Source organism: Bombina bombina, chromosome 3 (assembly GCF_027579735.1).
Source record: "Bombina bombina isolate aBomBom1 chromosome 3, aBomBom1.pri, whole genome shotgun sequence".
NCBI classification, from domain to species: Eukaryota; Metazoa; Chordata; class Amphibia; order Anura; family Bombinatoridae; genus Bombina; species Bombina bombina.
Window position 1 is genome coordinate 849,661,966 of NC_069501.1, and position 14,324 is coordinate 849,676,289.

General features: G+C 39.8%; 1 protein-coding gene across 1 annotated transcript in view; it reads right to left on the reverse strand.

Moving 5' to 3' along the window:
* PCCA (propionyl-CoA carboxylase subunit alpha) overlaps nt 1-14,324 on the reverse strand; it is an 863,696-nt gene that overhangs the window by 250,229 nt on the left and 599,143 nt on the right. The window contains exon 14 of the mRNA XM_053707812.1: nt 6,941-7,039. Coding sequence (XP_053563787.1) covers nt 6,941-7,039 — 99 coding nt within the window. The remainder of the gene's footprint in view (nt 1-6,940; nt 7,040-14,324) is intronic.

Here is a 14,324-nt window from a genome sequence, read left to right on the forward strand (position 1 = left end):
CTCTATAAATAATGGATAATAATAATAATGTAATGGAAAAATGCACCAAATGAGAGTATACATGCGCACCAGCGAACACACATAGGTGCCAAAAAATAAAAATGACTGCATTCCTGAGGGGGCAACAAATATAAAAAAAAGCATGCCCCCCCCCCCATAAAATCTATGTGCCAAAACGCAGATGAGCTCTTCAAATAAATGAGCGGTAATATAATAATGATCTGTCCAAAGGCCATATATAATCATGTACAAATATAAGGTTAATAGACAAACACTAACAGGAAGCCAGCCCAGTACAAAAACATATCAGCAAAGCACCTAATATAGGAGTAATCTGTAGACCCAGTTCAAAGAGGCAAAATACAAGTCCCTGAGATATCCGTGGGAGGTCAGTAACTAAAATTATCATGGGAAAGAAAAAAATAAGTCACAAGCTGTACTCCTTAACTTCTCTCTGACAAACACAGTATTCTGAGGGGAAATGGGCCTCAAATCAATCTGAGAACCCCTATCAACGAATAAATCATTTGCACATCTTCACTCTTCACCTTCCTCCAGCGTAGGCAAAGATAAGACTAACTACCATAGAGGTGTGAGGGGTTATATAGAGCTCTTGGAGTCTGGGAATCTTTGCCTCCTCCTAGTGGCAGGGAAGGTAATTCCCAGGAGTAATGGATTGTGGACTATTCCCAACTTTATGAAAGAAACTGGCTTTTTTTTTAAAAATGCACTTAAAATTTAAACAGGCAAAAATAAATTAAGCTTAAGGACTTTCCTACCAAAGGCTGCACCATAAGAAGCAAAAAAATCAAAACGGTAGAATTTTGTAAACATATGCAACTATGCAAAGAAGAACAAGTAGCTGCCTTGCAAATTTGGTCAACTGAAGCCTCATTCTTGAAAGCTGAAGAAGTGGCAACTGATCTAATAGAATGAGCAGTAATCCATTTCGGTGGAGGCTGACCTGCCTCTTAGTGAGCCTAGTGAATCAAAAGTGTCAACCAAGTGGCCAAAAGATACAGTATAAACTTTCTGCCCTTTCCTAGAACTAGAAAAGTTAACAAAAACTAGAATTTTGTTTGAAATCCTTAGTAGCATCAATATACTTCACTGCTCTAACAACATGCAAATTATGCAGAAATCTCTCAAAAGCGTTCTTGGGATTATGACACAAAGAAGGGACAACAATTTCCTGACTGATATTGCCTGTAGACACAACTTTAGGCAAGAAATAAAATTGAGACCTTAAGACAGCCTTATCCTGATGAAAGAAAAGATAAGGAGGGTCACAAGAAAGAGCAGACAATTATAAAACTCTTATAGCATAAGATATTGCCAAAAGAACAAAACCTTCCAAGAAAGAAGCTTAATGTCCAATTTATGCATAGGCTCAAAAGGAGGAGCCTGCAAAACCTTTAACACCAAGTTAAGACTCCAGGAGGAGAAATTTGCTTGATTACAGGCTTAATTTGTGCCAAAGCCTTAACAAAACCATGAATGTGAAGAAGATCTTCCTATGAAACAAAACTGAAAGATATCTACCATTTCAGAGAACTGGCAGATATACCCTTATCCAAATCATCATCCTGTAAGAACTGCAACATTCCAGAAATTCTCAAAGAATGACAGGAAAAGCCATGATCTATACAACAAGCGATAAAAGCCTTGCAGACATTATGATAAATTTTCCTAGTCACAGGTTTACAAGCCTGGACTCAAGTTTCAATCACAGAATCTGAGAAACCTCTATGTTTAAGAACTAACCATTCAATTTCCATGCAATCAAGCTTAAATATTTGAGCTCTAGATGGAAAAACAGACCTTTCAGACAGAAGGTCTGGTCAAAGCAGAAGTGGCCAAGGAGGACAACTAGACATTTGAACGAGATATGCATATCAAATCCCGCGAGGCCAAGCTGGGGCAATCAGGATTACTGATGATTTTTTATCTTGGAAATCACTCTGGAAGAAGAACCAGATAAGCAAGCTGAAATGACCAATGAGCTACTAGAACAGCCACAAACTCCACCTGAGTGTCCCTAGATATCGCAAAGTACCTGGGAAGCCATCAGTCCTATCTCTGGGAGACCCCAAAGATCCAAAATCTGATTGAACACATCCTGGTGAAGTGACCATTCCCCTGAATGCAGAGACTGACGACTGAGAAAACTGCTTCCTAGTTATTCACTCCTGGAATTTGACTGCAGATACTAGACAGGAATTGACTTCTGCCCATGAGAGAATGGCTAGGGAACTGTGGGTTCCTCACTGTTGATTAAAATAAGCTGCTGCTGTGACATTGTCTGATTAAAAGCAGAGATGAGACTCCCTTTTCAACAGAAGCCACATTTGAAGAGCCCTGAAAATAGCATGGAGTTTTAAAACCTTTATTGGCAACCTCACCTCCAGAGGAGCCCAAACCCCTTGTGCTCTCAGAGACCCCCAAACAGCTCCCCAACCTGAAAGACTTGCATCTGTAGTGATCAAAGTCCAGGTAGGACGAGCAAAAGAAGCCAGCTGAATAATGAACTGATGATCCAGCCACCAATTAAGAGACTGACTTGTACTGTGATCTAGAAAAATCTTTTGAGATAGCTAAGTATGACCCCAGCATCACTGACGAAGCATACAAAGTTGAAGCAGTCTCATGTAATATAGAGCAAATGGAATTGCATCTGAAGTTGCAATCATGAGACCCAGTACTTCCATACAAAGAGTAAAAGAGGGAAAGGAGAGAGACTGAAGGTTCAGACATGCTAACACCAGTTTTAGCCTTCCATGACCTGTTAGAGAAAGACTCATGGAGACTGAATCTATCTGAAACCCCAGAAATGTAACCCTTGTTCGATGCACCAAAAAATTGATCTTCCAACAATGCTGTTAAACAATAAGAGTCTGCAATACCCTGAGATCTGATAAAAGACAATAGGGCACCCAGAATCTTTGTGAAAATTCTTGGAGCTGTAGCCAGACCAAATGTTAGATCAACAAACTGGAAAGGCAACTCTTTGAAACTGGTAATGTTCCCTGTGAATTGAAACATACAGATAAGCATCCTTTAATTATATTGTGGATAAAGGGATGCTGACAAATTTGTTCAGAGCTTTCAAATCCAGAACTGGTCTGAAAGTACCTTCCTTTTTTGGAACAATGAAGAGATTTGAATACAATCCCATCCCCTGTTCCTGCAAAGGAACTGGAGCAATCACTCCCTAGATTCCAGATCTGAAACTGACTGAAAAAAAGGCTTGGGCCTTTAAGGGTTTCCTTGGAAAAATGAAAATTGGACAGAAAAAACCTTCCTCTGTGAGGGTTAGTTCTGAAACCTATCCGATAACCCTAGGAAAACTAAATGCAGAACCCAGGGATATAGAACAGACTGAAACCGAGCTTCCTGAAAAATGCCTAACCTGCCCCTTAACAGAGCCTCTAGATCAGGGCTGCACTTTCATGCAGACTTGGAAGTAGGGGTGGACATTTTGAATTGCTTAGATCTGTTCCAATTTGCACTAGGCCTCCAGACTGGGCCAGAGGTGCTTTGCTTCTGAGAGGAGGAATCAAATTTCTGTTCCATGTTCTGATAAAAGGGACGAAAATGATTAGAGGCTTAAGCTGTCTAGCTGTTTCTTCATATTGCCTGAAGAAACAGCTAGACAGCTGAGAAACATGTTGTATGCATTTTATCCTATTAAACTACATTTTTAAAAGTAGTTAATTCGCCTTCATCTATTTTAACTGACCTCTTTGCCTTTTGAAGTGGTATATCACTTTACTACCATCAGCATTGGATCACTAACCCTAGGAGACCAAATAGGATTAGTCAGCTGGAGACTATAAAGCCCAACCTGCCCTGTTTGCACTAATTTATAGTGCAATACTGCAAGTGAGTAATCATTTATGACTTACATCAGTAATATTCCTTGTTCTCTTTATTTTCTGCACCTTTTTTTCCTTTCTCCTTTTTATTTTCTGCAAGGACAAGATCATCATCTCCCCTGAAACTTCCACCGTTCCAACATTCTGGGAGACCTCTCAACAAACAGTCAGCTGTAGACTGCAAAGCCCAGCCTGCGCTGATTGCACTACTCCACAGTGCCAATACACTTGTGAGTATCCATTTGGTCGTGTACTATTCTTTTAAGAATCAAGATATCTGCACCATGAGGCACTCTTCTTTGATTTATTTATAAATAAATGTGGCCCTATGAGCTTGTTTTCCTCATATTTATTCAAATCCACTTGAAAATCAATTTACTTTTATTTTTCTCTTTGTGTGTGTTTTTTATTATTATTTTATTTTGCATTTCATATCGCCTTAAATTGGAATATACTTCCAGTTAATATTACAGTTATTTCAAACCATCAAAAAACATTTTCTCTGGCCATGATCCATTTGAGAAGGCCCTGCAAAACCTCTGTATTCAACTCAGGTAATTTTTTGCTTTTATATCTATTTGATTTAGACCACTGGAATGTATGTGACATTGCTTTTATTTTATTTTTAACTTGGACTTTTTAAAACACATAAAACATAATTTAAGCTTACCTAATATATTAATTTCTTTCATGGTGGTGAGATTCCCCAATCCATTACTCCTAGGAATTACTCTTCCCTGCCACTAGGAGTAGGTAACGGGCACCAAAAAAAACAGTGTAGGGGATCCATTAATCCTAGGAACTAATACCCAAGCTGTGGATTCCATAAGTAATTAGAAATAAGGGAGGGATAAAAATAACATTTTTTTCACAGTAAAACAAGATCCACAACCCAAACCGAACCCATAAGGGTTTGTTTTTTTGTATTATGCACTTAAAATGACCAACAGGCAAAATCAAAATTATCCTGAGACAATTGCCTGAAGGACTTCCAACCAAAGGCTGTTTAAGAAGCAGCAAAAACATCAAAATGATAGAAAAATTTGAAGGGGAATAACCTTAATAAAAATAAATCTGTCCCAACGCCAGATATATATAATATAATTAAATAACCTGACTAACAGAGTGCCCATATATATATATTAAAAAAATACTTACCTATAGGCACTCATCAACTGAAATAAAAAAAAAAAAAAGTTAAACTAGTGCTGAAAACATATCAGCAGAGGATATGGAACATGAGTATATTGATGTCCCAACTGGAAGAGGCAAAGGACAGGTCCCCGCAACACCTGTGGAAGGCTTGTGACCAATTCCCATGAGGTGAAAAAATATTTCACTACACGTACTCCCAATACATCCCTCGATCAAACACTGCACTCTAAAGGGAAATGAGCCTCAACTCAGTCTGAAAATCACTCTCACTGAAGATTAACATGCACATCCTTATTCTTCACCTTGCTCCAGTGGAGGCAAAGACAAGACTGATTTACCAGTGAGGTGGGAGGAGTTTTATAGAGATCTTGGGGTTTTGGAATCTTTGCTTCCACCTTGTGGCAGGGAAGAATAATTCCCAGGAGTAATGGATTGTGGACTCTAACCACAGTATAAAAGAAAAATACCTATCTATTAATCTCTGTTTATAATATTATTATATTTATTTGTAATGAGCTGGTGAATTCCTCACCACTACACCAGGGGTATAAGAGATGAAGATAAGTGCCTAGTTATTCACTAAAGACCCAATTGTACAGTGTTTTACTGTGTCTTTGACAGTATAGCACCAGTGTGGATGCAAGCCAAACGCATTTCGAAGTTTTTAAAAACTGATCCCTAAGAGACTATAGCTGTCCTGTGAATCTTTTTATGAAAGCACTTGCATTGGGAACAAGTTGGGTTTAAACAGTGTCAAAGGCCTGACACAAAGATAGTGATTCTAAAGAGGCAATCTCTGTATGTTTTCAATTTATGTCGAGTGTTTCTAAACACAGCAGAAAAAAAGACCAATTTTGTGTAAACTCTGTCAGTACTTCTTATGCTACTATTGTACTGTTATGTATCTTACATATTATGTTTTACGTAATTGCTTATGTCTGACAAGAAATGTTAATTTACAGATTAGCTATTGACAAGGAGGAATAAATAAATATAAAAGCTTCAATCTACACAGTGTAATTATTCACACCTCACAAATATAAATATGTGTGTGTGTGTGAATGTGTGTGTGTGTGTGTCTAACCTTTGACCAATTTACATTTAATTAATATAATTTGCCATTTTCTTCTCTGCAATCAGAGGTTTCAGTACTGGTACTCTAAACTCAGCTGCCTTGCCAAAGAAAATTAGTTCCACTTAGTTGAGTATCAATTACTTATTCAGTGTGAGATTCTGCAGTAAGTACAATTAGTTTAGCACCAGGAATTGAAATGGGTGACTAACTTCAGCAGACTTCAAAAATAAAAGTCTCTCAATGAAAGAAAAAAGTTCTTAGAAATCACATCTCTCAAATTAATTTCATTGCCCTATTATAGATGTTTTGAAATGTTTCCCATAACTACTGTTAAAGGATTGTGAGTGAAATGCCAAGATAATATATATAAACAAATGTATTCTTATTGCAACATAACTGGTAAGAGGTAAAATAAAACACTATTAGGTCTATCTACTCCAATCTAAAAGGAAACAATATGATTGTATTTTTTAACAAAAAATACGTCAAATACATAAAAACGTATAGCACCAGACTAAACAAGCAAAAACCAACAGGCAAAGTTTTAGAATATAGTATCTCATGTTTGTATGTATTTATTTCTATTAACATTACTAAGTAGCATTTTTCAAAACAATAAATAAGAATTAATCAAAATAATTTAGGTGAAGAGTATGATGCTTACTTAAAACAAAAGTAAAAAACAAAACAAAACGAAAAATTTTCAGATAAAATAAATAAATGTTCCCTTCATAAAAAAATGCACATCACAAACAACACTGTTGTTCTTTATTATAGCATGTAAATAAATAAGTGAATATATACACATGCAGTAGGAAAGATCAGAGATATTTACCTGGATGGTTCTCTGTGTATCACCAATACTGACAGACATAATTGGTGAAGCCAGGTTCCAGTCACTGGACACATTTAGGTTTATGCCATCAAGTTCCACCTGTTTGGAAAACATACAGGACCATTATGATAAAGACAGACATAAAAGCTTATCTCAAGTTCATTACTGCACACAAAGCAAATACAATATTTAACAGATGGCTTTGAAAAAACCTGTCATGTTCACCACTTCTGTTATAAAAGAAAGGGTCCAACTATGTGTGCATCTAGTCATCTCTGGGGAGAGGTGAAAGACCTCAGAACAGCTGCCTCAGGGTACTGCTGCATCAAGTGATTACAAAAAAACAACTTTTAAACCTATATGGATATGCTACATTTACCACAATTAGACAAGTAATGCACATAAATCGCAGTGACACTTTGTTACCCACAGAACAGGGTTTGTGTGCAATTTAATCCTTATGGAGTTGAAGAAAAAAAAATCCTGCCTATATAATTGAGATGTGATGTGCAATGTTGTCTTAATTACACAAAAGTTCAAATTATCAGAGGATTTTGAGAAAATGAATACACATTTAAGTTTGCATACATGTGCTCATGATCTATGCTGTTTTTTTGTAGTGGATATTTACTAATTAATTGATATAGTATTGCATTTAATTATTACATTTAAAAACAAAATGTTCTTAGCAAAACATTTGGATGAGATGGAAAAAATAGTTATAATTTTCACAGTTTTATTGGACATTTTAAAAGAAATACACATAAAAATCCCTTTAAACGAAACCTATTATAATACATCTCAAGAACAAATGTACAATAGTCTTTATGTTTACGCACATATACATGAAGGTACATAATTAGCTATGTAGAAGTAAGATGAGTTAATGTTTTACATTTGGTCAGACTTTTTGCCTGACAATAGAACTTCAGTGTCTGTAACATATGTAGTCTAAAAATAACTGAGATAACTTTTAATAGTTATCACCTTCAAACAGCTTGCCTACTGCATAGAGAACTATTGTTAATGCACATTACAAATGTACCTGGGCATCCCAGGACATCCTTCATATTGATTATATGTATTGTTAGAGCATTTTATTATTAAACAAACCCTTTCTTAATATATGTTTAACATCTACAAACAGGTTAAAGGGGTATGAAACCCAAACTTTTTCTTTCATGATTCAGATAACGCATGCGATTTTAAACAACTTTCTAATGTACTTTATTATCAGTTTTTCTTCAGTTGAAAAGCAGGGCATATGCTTAAAAACCGGCCCATTTCTGGAAAACTGTATGGCAGCAGTTTTGCAAGCATCTTATCCATTTGCATGAGCACTAGATAGCAGCGCTATTTACTGCAATGTAGTGCTCCAGATGCCTACCTAGGTATCTCTTCAACACAAAATATCATGGTAACAAAGCAAATTCGATAATAGCAGTAATTTTGAAACGGTTTTAAAATGGCATGCTCTGTCTGAATCACAAAGGGAAATTTGTGGCTTTCATTTCCCTTTAAATTCATAGAGCTACATTTAAGAAGCTGTGATTGTATCAGACCGCTGATTCTTAACCTGCTACGCCAACTATAAAGTGGCATTTTGCAATCCCCCCCCCCTCTCTGACCGGGGAGACTGACAACCGCAAGCGAACAGGAGGTGGCGTTGCACATTCGATGGAGATGTCCGCCCCAGTCTGTCTGGCCTTTCTTAAATGGAGCCAATAGTAAAAAAAAATAAAAAATTATGCTTACCTGATAAATGTATTTATTTCTTGACACGGTGAGTCCACGGATCTTCTGTTTGGGAATATCACTCCTGCTCAGCAGGAGGCGGCAAAGAGCACCACAGCAAAGCTGTTAAATATCACCTCCCTTCCCTTCAACCCCAGTCATTTGACCGAAGTAAAAGGAGAGAAAGGAAGCAACAAGGTGCAGAGGTGCCTGATGTTTATAATACGACAAAAAACTTGTCTTGCAAAAAAACAGGGAGGGCCATGGGCTCACTGTGTCAAGAAATAAATAAATTTATCAGGTAAGCATAAATTTTGTTTTCTCTCTAATGACACAGTGAGTCCACGGATCATCTAACTACTATTGGGAATCAATACCCAAGCTAGAGGACACAGATGATAAGGGAGGGAACAAGACAGGGAATCTAAACAGAAGGCACCACTGCTTGAAGAACCTTTCTCCCAAAAGAAGCCTGATCCGAGGCAAAAGTATCAAATTTATAGAATCTGGAAAAAGTGTGTAGAGAGGACCAGGTTGCAGCCTTGCAAATCTGTTCCACAGAAGCTTCATTTTTGAATGCCCAAGAAAAGGAAACAGCCCTCGTAGAATGAGCCGTAACTCTCTCAGAAGGCTGCTGTCCAGCAGTTTCATAGGCCAAGCAAATTATACTCTTCAGCCACAAAGAAAGAGAAGTAGCCGTAGCTTTCTGACCCTTACATTTCCCAGAGAAAACAACAGAGCCGAAGACTGGAGAAAATCCTTACTCGCCTGTAAATATAATTTCAACGCATGCACCACATCTAGGTTGTGCAGCAGATGCTTCTTATGAGAAGAAGGGTTAGGACACAAAGAAGGAACAACAATTTCCTGATTAATGTTCCTTTCCGAAACCACTTTAGGAAAGAACCCCAACTTAGTATGCAGATCTACCTTATCAGAATGAAAAATAAGATAAGGGGATTCCTACTGCACTGCAGAGATTCTGAGACTCTGCAGGCAGAAAAAATTGCAACAAGAAACAAAACTTTCCAAGATAATAATTTAATATCTAAGGAATACATAGGCTCAAACTGAGCCTGTTGAAGAACCTTAAGAACAAGGTTAAGACTCCAGGGAGGAGTAACAGGTTTAAACACAGGCCTGATTCTGACCAAGGCCTGACAATAGGATTGCACGCCAGACACTAATGCAACAAAATAGACAAGGTAGATATTTGACCCTTCAAAGTACTCACAGATAAACCCTTCTCCAGACCCTCCTGGAGAAAGGACAAAATTCCTCTGGATTCACACCAATGCAGATATTTACGCCATATCTTATGATAAATCTTTCTAGTCACAGGCTTACGAGCCTGAATCATGGTCTCAATGACCGACTTAGAAAACCTACGCTTAGATAAAATCAATCGTTCAATCTCCAAGCAGTCAGCTTCAGAGAAACTCGATTTGGATGAAGGAAGAGCACTTGAAGTAGAAGGTCCTTCCTCGATGGAAGTCTCCAAGGTGGAAGAGATGGCATCTCCACTAGGTCTGCATACCAAATCCTGCAAGGCCATGCCGGTGCGATGAGGATCACCGACGCCCTCTCCTGTTTGATTCGAGCAATGACCCGAGGAATGAGAGCGAACAGAGGAAAAAGGTATGCTAAACTGAAATTCCAAGGGACCACCATAGCATCTATCAGTACAGCCTGAGGATCCCTCGACCTCGACCCGTACCTCGGGAGCTTGGCATTCTGTCGAGATGCCATGAGTTCCAGTTCCGGCTGTCCCCATTTGAGAATCAAGCTGGAAAACACTTCCGGATGGAGCTCCCACTCCCCCGGGTGAAAGGTCGGTCTGCTCAGAAAATCTGCTACCCAACTGTCCACTCCTGGAATGTGGATCGCAGAAAGGCAGCAGTTGTGGATCTCCGCCCACTGAATAATCTTGGCTACCTCTGTCATGGCCAAGGAACTCCGAGTTCCTTCCTGATGGTTGATGTAAGCAACTGAAGTTATGTTGTCCAACTGGAACCTGATAAACCGGGCTGAAGCTAACTGAGGCCAGGCCAGAAGAGCATTGAAGATTGCCCTCAGCTCTAGAATGTTTATGGGGAGAACAGACTCCTCCCGAGACCATGTCCCCATAGCCCTTAGAGAGCCCTAGGCTGCTCCTTATCCCAGCAGGCTGGCGTCCAGGTGGGTCTGTGGAAGCAGGTTCCCTGGGAGAGATGTTCCTGAGACAACCACCAAGGAAGAGAATCTCTTGTCTCCTGATCCAGATGTAATCTCTCAGACAGATCTGCATAATCCCCGTTTAATTGTCTGAGCATGCATAACTGCAAGGGTCTGAGGTGGAAACAGGCAAACAGAATGATGTCCATGGCAGCTACCATCAGACCGATTACCTCCATACATTGAGCCACTGATGGCCGAGGAGAGGACTGAAGCGCCAGACAAGAATCAAAGATCTTTGATTTCCTGACCTCTGTCAGAAATATTTTCATTGATAGGGAATCTACTATGGTTCCCAAGAAATCTACCCTTGTAGCTGGAATTAAGGAACTGTTTGCCAGATTCACCTTCCATCCATGAGAGTGCAGGAAAGATAACATCTCCGTGTGGGAGTTCGCTTGTTGAAAGGATGGCGCCTGAACCAGAATGTCGTCCAGGTAAGGCGCCACTGCAATGCCCCAGTACACAAGCACCACCAACAGAGATCCCATGACTTTTGAAAAAATTCTGGGAGCTGTGGCAAGGTCGAATGGAAGAGCCACAAACTGAAAGTGTTTGTCTAGAAAAACGAACCTCAGAAACATGTGATGATCCCTGTGAATGGGAACATGCAGATATGCATCCTTTAAGTCTATTGCTGTCATGAATTGACCCTCTTGAACCAAGGGAAGAATGGAACAAATAGTTTTAATCTTGAAGGATGGTACTCTGAGAAATTTGTTTAGACTTTTGAGATTGGAGTAAAAACCCAGACCCTGCTCCTGTACTGGAACAGGAACTATTACTCCCGTGTCGGAGAGGTCCCAAGCACAGTTTAAGAACGCCTCTCTTTTTATCTGGTCTACAGATAATCTTGAGTGCAGAAACCTGCCCCTGGGAGGAAAGGTCTTGAACTCTAGTTTGTATCCCTGGGACACTATGTCTACCACCCAGGGATCCTGAACGTCCCGAACCCAAGCCTGAACGAAAAATGAAAGTCTGCCCCCCACAAGATCTGGCCCTGGATCGTGGGTAGACCCTTCATGTTGATTTTGAGTCAGTAGCCGGCTTCTTAAATTGCTTTCCCTTGTTCCAAGACTGATTGGACCTCCAGGAAGGCTTGGACTGTTCCTGCTTTGTAGAGGGAGAGGAAGGCTTACCCTTGAAGTTTCGAAAGGAATGAAAATTACTCTGACGTCCCTTCTGCTTATTCCTCTTATCCTGAGGGAGGAAATTACCCTTTCCTCCCATAATGTCGGAAATAATTTCAGCCAATCCTGGCCCAAACAAGGTCTTACCCTTGTAAGTAATCGCCAAAAGCTTAGACTTAGACGACACATCCGTAGACCAGAACGGCAAATCCAGAAATTTTTGCTCCCAGTTTGATAACCTGTAGGGAAGCATCCGTAATAAAGGAATTGGCCAACTTAAGGGCCTTGATACTATCCTGGATCTCTTCCAGGGGACTGTCTGTCTGAATAAAATCAGACAACGCATCACACCGCAGGTTGCCATTGTAAACCCTGGTGTACATACTTCTTTTTGAACAACCCCTCCAACTTCTTATTCATAGGATCTTTAAAGGAACAACTATCCTCTATGGGAATAGTGGTTCTCTTAGCTAAAGTGGAAATTGCCCCTTCCACCTTGGGGACCGTCTGCCAAGACTCTTTGATAGAGTCAGCAATAGGAAACATCTTCTAAAAAATAGGGGATGGAGAAAAAGGGATACCGGTCTCTCCCATTCCCTAGCAATAATCTCTGTAGCCCAATCTGGTACAGGAAAAACCTCCACCATAGAAGCTACATCAAAATACTTGTTAAGTTTACTGGACTTCTTAGGATTGACTACTACGGTAGTGTCGGAATCGTCCAAGGTAGCCAAAACCTCCTTAAGTAACAAACGGAGGTGCTCCAGCTTAAATCTAAATGATACCCCTTCAGCATCAGAAAAAGGAGTTACACTGTCTGAGTCTGAGATTTCACCCTCAGATGCCACCAAAGTACCTTCCTCCTAAGACTTCTGGAAGGAACATTCTGGATAACAACGACTGTGTCAGACACCTTACTCCCTAAATCCGTAGATTTCCTCTTGCGCTTTCCCTGCAGCATGGAAAAAGCAGACAACGCATCAGTACCGCAGAAGACATCAGGGAAGCAATGTCTTGCAATGAAAAATCCAACCAGAGCTTGTGAGGAAGCGCAGGGCACTGCATGTATGGACGACAAATTTTGGGACATACGAGGAGAAAGCTGCGGCATATCTTGAACATTTGCAGGAGACCCCAGAACAGCATCCACATTAGACAATGCTGGCTCAGAATCAAACAGCCTATCCCTGTAATTCAATGTTCTCTCAATACATGAGGAACAGAAAGGGATTGGTGGTTCCACATTAGCATCAAAACATCAAGTACATGTAACATTCTGCAGGGCCTCTTGGTCCATCTTTACCCAAGAATTAACCAAAAGAAAAATAAAATGCTTTTATTTGATTTTTTAACTTTTATCACAAAAAACGGTACTGTCCCTTTAAATTTTAAACAATCTTTTTTATGTGTGATACCACAAAAAAAACGTCTTATAACCACCCAGACAGCCTCTACACCTCAGACAGCTTTCCTGCTGAGGTGCCTACCTGTCCTGCTGACTGCCGGATAGATAACGGCCCAACTCCTGTTAATATAAGATCCGGACTCAATAAGAACTGCTCCACTCGGTATCCGCTTTGTGTTTTTTTGTTTTTTAATCACTTCACACAGAAAATGGAACCGCACCTATGCGAAGCACCTCCGACACACCGGAACTGAGAAGGGATGAAGGAAAGTGCGCAAATTCTTTGCTGCTTCTAAAAACAGACCTGCCCATCGTGGGCGTTACAAACAGAAACTCCCGTCCGACATTAACTCTGAAAATGAAGTCGCTGGGAGAGTAAAACCACCATAAGCTGCATAATAAAAAAGAACTATAGTTCCTTCCTCACGTCCCCAGTGCCTGCCCAAACTGCCTGTCATGTCCTATAACCCATGATAAGATAAATGAGTCCCAACAGATAGACTGTTAAAGTGCCAATATTTTTCTGCATGTCTCCTAGCAAAATAAACTTAGCACTTACCTCTATGAAATCAGCTTGGCAGCAGGGCAGCTCACTAGGTTTGAGAGGCATGTTCCCTCACATGAACCTCTGGAAAAAAACGCAAAGACTGAGTAATCTTACTCAGGCTTTTGAAGTTAGGGCAGCATTAAATATATGGAAGGCGCAGTGACGATTATACCCCACAAGTTCCCATTGCTTGAAAGCCACCACTGCTCTACTGAAGAGACGGATATGGACTACAGCTACATCCTAGGACAAAGCAGCACAATCTTGTACTACTTAAAAATAATAAAATCTTGCTTGAAGAATCGTCCTTCTAACACCTAAACTTTACCACTTCCTTGCTCTAATGTAGGCAAA